A 7,543-nucleotide genomic window follows, 5' to 3' on the forward strand; every position below is an offset into this window, starting at 1 on the left:
TCTGTCATGGCTAGTAGGGGTCTAGTCAAGGCCTTATTCAAGTAATTGCATGTGTATTGTCATTTCCCTGTTATCTTGTTGTTATGAAGGTGTCATTCAATTCTGGGTAGTGACCTGGGCTCTAGGCCTAAAAAAGTGGCTCAAATCCCAGGGACACTTGCACAACACTAAGCAAAATAGTCCCTCGACACTGGCATGCCTATAGCGTGGGAGCGTCCAAGGATCAAGTGGTCCAAAATATCAGTGGGACCCAGGGGTTGGTTGGAGAAAAGGTTGGGATCATTCCTAAGGGTCCTAATGATGATGTTCAAGGTTTTTATGTTGTTTTTCCCTGGGTTCCACTTCCTTAATGTGACTTAGGAGGCCGAATCATATCATAGTGGCCTCTCGTCGCATGTTTACCCCGATTGGCCTGTTGCTTGGGTAGATGTGGGAGGAGGGTGTTACACATTCAATTGTGTTCCATCTAAATTTTTGAAATGATCAACACCTTACTATTCCAAGAATAACAACACCTACTTTATCCTTAATATTCCAAGAATAACAACAACTACTTTATCCATTCCTGTAGAAACGAAATCGATAAAATTTTAAAAATTATAGTGAAATTTGTTTTTTAATAGGGTGCCTTCCAGCAAACGGTTTTCTGGTAGATTTTTTCCAACTGTTATCACCTTGGTATTCAAATAAAAACAACTACTTTGAAGATAAAGGTAATTTGCATAGAGTGTACACTAAAGATAAAGGGTAATTTGCATAGAGTGTACATTGAAGATAAAGGGTAAGTAACAAAATAAATGATGGAATTTGGGTTGTATTGATTTTGGAAGGTATGGGATTACTTTTCTGGAATGGAGATTTTTAAATTTTTCATAGTTGTTGACTTAACGATGAGTGGAAATTGATGTATAGAGATAATCAATGATACTTATTTTATTATGAAAACTCAGTACTTCTCTAAACAAAAATCGTTATGGTTCCCAAAAATGGAAAAAAAAAATAAGTGGAAAAGGGTGAACATGCAAAAGGAATTGCAACGTAGAAAAAATACACAAACTTATCTGTACCACTGTACCCTGATTCTTGACTTCTTAATTCAAATTTCACTACTTTGCGAACAATCTTGTACCACTATGCTTAATCTTGACTTCTTAATTCAAATTCTACAAATTTGCAAATAAACATCGTTCATTAGATATGATTATGACTAAATAGATGCAAACTTGGAAGATGGCAAGAACATTATTGAATCTTTAAATAGACATGACAAAAAGACTCTTGAATTTTTAAATAAAGATGAATTATTCTTTTGTGACCATTTGTTCCAAAAAATGAGGCTCATTTTCTCCAAATTAATCCCAATACCATGAAATACAGGTAAATGAAAGAACTATCATAAATACATATTCTTGAAAATTAGGGCGAATGGAAGGTTGTAACTCCTAATTTCAAGGGCTAAATTTACTTTTTTTACCCTCTCCCTTAAACTAAGGTGGGTTAATCTCTATACCTAATTTTTTTATAAAATAAATTTGATGCTATTTGTAACAATGTACTATGATAAAATAAAAAAATAAAAATAAAAATAAAAATCACCCAATAAAAATTTAAAACCCTTTAATTTCGCCCCTAAAATTTTCCATGAACATCAGTTGTAGACTAGTCTTGAGTGTACAAGTGTTGCAGTTTTGCATGCACTCAGATGATCAACCTTGGGAATTGCACAAGCATTTTGGAGGAACTTCCTAAATAATAGGGGGATAATTTCCTCGAGAATTGCACAAGGAAATAGGGGCTCAAGCTGAGGCAGAATTTAACTAAGTTTGGGTCGAAGCTTCTCATTGAGCAAAGAGATAGGTTATTCGCTTATAAGTAATACATCTTTATTCATCTGATTAATGCAATCAGGCTTAAGGGGTTTTAGTAGTTGTTTTCCCCTAGAAAAAAATATTGTGCATGTGTGTTATTGTTGTTATAAATTGTGAATTGAATTCCGCAGATCAATAGAGTAGAATTGTGTCTCTTGATTTACAATTAAATTTATTGAGCAACTTCAATTCTATCACCATATTTCTACAATTTTGGAGTGATGGAAGATTGTCATTTGTTCTTTGGTTCCCTCTCTTGTTGATCGTATGATGCACAAATCTTATCACCATTTTATAACAATCCTTATTTTGTGCATGAACACTTGAGGAATTTTGAGTCCAACTATGTAGTCCATGCTCACTACATCACCCAACTTAACACCAACATCTATTGACATTGTTATTGTCCATTAAAAAGATTTAAACCATCTGCACTATGTAGCATCACCTTTCATGCCAATCTAGTCATCATTGTTTCTAATTTTCAACATCTAGTTTTATTTAATTAAGGGATGTTTCAAACTTACAAGTGATAATTGAATATGAAAATTTTTTCTTAAGCTTTTAAGGTGAAAACTATAAGTAGAGCAACTAATGGAATGCTTATAATAGTTTTCATTTAAACAACACAGATTATTTACAAAAGATTCATTGAAAAACCTTTATCTGGAACTAATATGTTTGGTTTAAATATAAACTAAACCATTAGAATATTAAGTGCAATAAAAAACTCTTCTAACAAATGCAAAAGCTAACTACATGATTGTACTTGTGGAAATAGTATCAATGTGGTTTTGAGAACATATGACTTTTAAGGCCATTACCCTTAAAGTGATGTGAAAATTATTGTTGTTGTCTTTTAGTGATCTTGAGAGCAGTGGTCCCATGCATGAATATATTTAGTTAATTACAAGGAGCACTTGTTTTTTAAACTGTGAAATCTAATAATTTATATTTCAACTTTTTTCAAAGGCTTTTGTAGTTGGTTAATTAGTATCTTACCACATATAAAGAACATCCTTACTTATTTCATGATTATTATTACATCTAAAAAAATATCCATCCATGATTATTATTACACCTAAAAATTGAAACTGTGAAATCTAATAATTTAAATTTCAACTTTTTTCAAAAGCTTTTGTAATTGGTTGATTAGTATCATTATCACATCTAATGAACATCCTTACTTATTCCATGATTATTATTACATCTAAAAAAAACATATCCATCCATGATTATTATTACACCTAAAAATAATCCAAAATTAATCCATGAACAATAACATAAATTAATCCATGAACAATAACATGTTCACAATACAATGCAAAGATTCGTCATCACAAAATTTACTCTACTTTGATGCTTGCTTAGGTTTGCTTCAACTTCTTAATTAATTAAAACTACCAGTAAATTAAATTTAAATAAATAAAAATAACAAAGAGAAACCTAAAGCAACTCCCACATTTTGTAGAGAATAAAATGAAATATAAATAATGAGTTACAATACAACTTTTTCCATGCTAATATGAGGAGAAAGGCTCACTTCCATTTGACAACACTTTTCCCTAATAGAATAAGTATAATGCTCTCATCCATCTTGCAGGCAGTCCATGGGAAACTTTCGGTGTCTGCACAGTAATCGTAAATCATATACTCCTTTCGTGGGTTCTTTCGGTGTCTGCACAGTAATCGTAAGCCTGTTCTCTGGGTGGAGTCCAAAACTTTCTTCGACAAGGGTAGAAGAAGTAGCAGCAATGATTTTAGCCGAAGAATGCAAACAAAGCGGGTTTCACTTCAGTCGGTCTTGACGAGCTGACCTCTGGTTGCCCAATCATTTGTATTCCCAATTGATATCTGTCATCCACTTTACCCAACTCTCTCTCCCTGTTATTTTGGGTTATGAAATTTCTGTGGTATCAGTTTTCAAGGATAGACAATTGCTCAAAGTACCAAATTTAATTTCTGTAGTAATCCGTTTTCAAAGTTAGGCAATTGCTGAGGTATCAAATTTTAACTACAGGAGGAGGCAAGAGATCAATTTCCACCTTACCAAATGTATCAAAAACCATAGCTGAAAGGAAATGGATATATACCAACTTGGCCTAAGGTATTGGTTCTTCCTGATTTGGTTTATGAGATTACGTGAATCAATTTTCAACTACAGAATCATGCAGAACAAAGGTGTCCTTATCCATTTAAAAAAAATTAATTGAAAAATGTTATATAAAGGACATTGATATTATATAAAGAACAAAATAATGAGTCCCTTTTTACGCGTACATTCATATATGTATTGGGAAAACAATGAAATAATGGAGCCCATACAGCAGATTCTGTATACAATAATGTATGTACTTGGAAAATAATGAAAGAATGGAGCTCATAGAGCAGAAAAGAATGAATACAAGAATTGTTGGAAGGGCAGGGCATCGAAAATATATCAATCAGACAATGGAGTTGAGTTGGGCGCTCATTTACATTCTGCGGGTAGCCCCTGGGGGAACCTCTTGGTGTCAGCACAGTAATCATAGATCATATAGTTATTTCGCACCCACTGGAGTTTCTGCTCTTGGTTCGAGTCCAAAGCCTCCTCTGCTGCGAAGTTAGAAGAAGCAGCAGCATTGAAGCTGTGGAAGGATGCGACAAAAGGGGCTTTGCTCCAGTCTGTCTTGACGAGTCCACCTCTAGTCGCCCAATCATCTGCATTCCAGAGGCTTGAATAGACCTTCATTGCTTGGCTCTTAGGATAGTGATAATTGCTATCCACTTTACCCAACTCTGTCTCCCTGTTCTTAAACACTCGAACGGGAGTCTCGTCTACAGAGAATCTGAATAACAAACACACATTTATAATTCTGTTAGATTCAGAAATTGTATTGTGCTCTATTGAATGGATGAATGAGTGAAGAGGTAATAAGAGTACATACATGATTTGGTTTGATGTCCAGAGCACGGAGTAAGTGTGGAAATCCAAGGTTGGGTCGAACCACAAGTAAAATTGTTGCTCACGATTGCCCAGGCCTTGAGCGAAGACATTAGTGTGCATAATATAAGGATCCCCAGAGAGGTTGCCAAGAAATTCAAAGTCTATTTCGTCATGTTTGGGGCCTTGAGACGATAGCTGCAAGCGAGCATATACCAGCAACATGTTAGCATAACATAGGACAAGATATTGTCATTTAGAATATTAAAAGGGTAGAGTAACAATAAAACATACATAATAGGCAGTGACTGTGCCTGCAGAGTTGCCAGGTACCAACTTGATTTGCATATCAATCTTTGCAAACAGATGCTCCTCTTTGGATTGAAACCCACAACCTGTCATAAAAAACGGAAGGATCAGAATGTCGTAGGCGGTATAATAAGTGTATATGAAAATGAAATAGTTACAGAGCATGTTGCCATGAAATTTATATTTAGAAAATATTACCTGAAGTTCGATCCAGAGTCAACTGTAGTTGTTGGCCATTGTCAAGGATTTTAGCACGATCATTGCCCCATGTAATGTCGACATCATTGTAGAAATTTGCAGAGACAGTTAGGAGAAGTGTCGATGAGATTAACAATAAAAGGAAGAGGAGGGGCGTGTCCATGTCCAAGGACAGAGTAATGCAGGGAGGATCTGGAAGGAAAGGAAGAGAATAGCCCGAGATGCGTGCGTAAAGAAAGAATATTGGATTGAATGAGTGAAAAAACAAGCAGTAGGCTGAAATTGCTGTGGGAGATGGATGTGTTTGGAGCGATGACTGATTGGGCCCGTTATATATAACATGAATGGCAGTGGGCATATGTCGTCTCACCGCGTCGGCGAGGAAAGATGAAGGAAACAACGGCGAGAAGTATGCGCGGTCGCCAGGCAAACATAATGAATGATTGAAGGTCATCGTGGCAGCGAAAGTTGTTGGAGTGCGTCCCAACTTTATTGGATGGCTTTCACTTCCGCGTGGGGCATATTCGAAAGGAGGGAAGTCATTACATGGATTTAAATGCGGAGAAGAAAGTAATGGAGGTGGAGTTCATTCAGAGTTAGCTCCGACCTCCAACTGGCATTTCAACTTTTGGTACGACTTCTACAGAGCAACGCACAACAACCGCCTTCCTTCCTGGTACTTATTCCACGCGCTTTGCTTTCCAGTAACCGCCTTTAATAATCGATTCTACGTTCCGAAAACATTGGATTTAACATTTGTATAAAGATGTGTCTTTTTCAAACTTCCGCCAACACAAAAGGCTTATTTTGTACCAACTCCATTAAATCTGATAACCACACCTTGAAGTTTCCATTAATAAATTTAAAATTTTCTTACAGAGATTTACAGTTTGTCGGTTCCAATTACTTTTCCAAGTCGGGCCAGCGCACTAGGTTGGGTGAATCGAGTGTCTGGGCTTCATACGAGAACCAAATGTTTTGCATTTGGAGAATCCATACATATAATATGATTTTTTATCGTAAAAAATATGGTTATGCTTGTATTTTGGAATATATAAAGTGATTGCTTTATGGAATTAGTAATTTTCCACTCTTTGCAAGTTTTATATTATATATTGAAAAACAATAAATCAAAAAGCTTAAGCTAAAGATTAAAATAATTAAGTAAAAGATTGAAAAACAATAAATCAAAAAGCTTAAGCAATAGATTAAAATAATTAGGTAAAAGATTGTTCTAAGACCTTCAATGCAAAGTCTCTCATGGAAATCAAATTGTTAAAGATATCCATTTTACAATGGAAAATCTAAAAGTGAAACAAAAAAAAGTTATGATACCAAGAAACAAAATGAAAAGGAAAAATTTCATTAAATAATAAAATCTAGGAACTTGTGGTTTCAATTTAACTAGCAAGAAAAAAATTGTTTGAAAACATGCCGACTATAATTAACCCTAAAGACAACCAATATCTTCACAAATAGGTCATAGAAGAAAAAGCTCACAATATAGTCATATCTACAAACTAAATCACATAATAAACCCTAAAGACAACCAATATCTTCACAAATACGTCATAGAAAAAAAACTCACAATGTAGTCATATCTACAAACTAAATCACATCCTTGTCCCTAGACATCTTCTCTACAATTTTTTGCAAAACAAAATATGGAATGTCATTATAGATGAATTCAAAAAAATTCAATGAATGAGAAATGAAAATGGAGAAGATTAGAGATTGAACAAACCATGCAAACTTTTCTCTCATACCCAAAGAGAGAATTTCCTCAATCCTTGGTGGGCTTCTTTCAATATCCCTCTAGAATGTGTTAAATATATAATTAAAAATAGTTACTAATAGATTAAAAATTAGGGCCACCATATGAATTAAATGACTCGTAAATGTCGATAGGCATCAATCCATAATAATAAGTAAGTGTTTTGATGCTTATTATGGATTAATGAATATCAACATTTACCAGTCATTTATTTTATATAGCTAGGCTAGTTAAATTAGACTTGCGGTCAACGTTAGAGCCAAGAAAGAAATTTGAGTGAAGAGTAGAAGCTTGGAAGAAAGCATGTTCCCATGTAGAACATAAAAAGAAAATCAAGGAAGAGGTTGAAGCTAAGAAGAAATTTGAGGAAAAATTTGAAACTAAAAGAGAGAGAGAGAGAGTAGAAGTTGAAGTGGAGAAAGATAGAAAAAGAGAAGAAAAAACATGGAGATGAAGTTGAAACAAAATAAT

General features: G+C 34.4%; 1 protein-coding gene across 1 annotated transcript; it reads right to left on the reverse strand.

The window, feature by feature from the left end:
- Nucleotides 1-4,055: 4,055 nt before the first annotated feature.
- LOC149250039 (xyloglucan endotransglucosylase protein 1-like) lies at nt 4,056-5,619 on the reverse strand. The gene is made up of 4 exons (XM_089456377.1): nt 5,299-5,619; nt 5,086-5,186; nt 4,796-4,989; nt 4,056-4,696 (listed from the first exon to the last, which is right to left on the reverse strand). Exons 1-4 carry the CDS (start codon nt 5,459-5,461, stop codon nt 4,339-4,341), a joined length of 816 nt encoding a protein of 271 aa, XP_089312503.1. The 5' UTR covers nt 5,462-5,619; the 3' UTR covers nt 4,056-4,338.
- Nucleotides 5,620-7,543: the final 1,924 nt, after the last annotated feature.

Source organism: Pinus tabuliformis, chromosome 7 (genome assembly GCF_031772625.1).
Source record: "Pinus tabuliformis cultivar Carrire ecotype Pingquan chromosome 7, CPIR1, whole genome shotgun sequence".
Classification (NCBI taxonomy): domain Eukaryota; kingdom Viridiplantae; phylum Streptophyta; class Pinopsida; order Pinales; family Pinaceae; genus Pinus; species Pinus tabuliformis.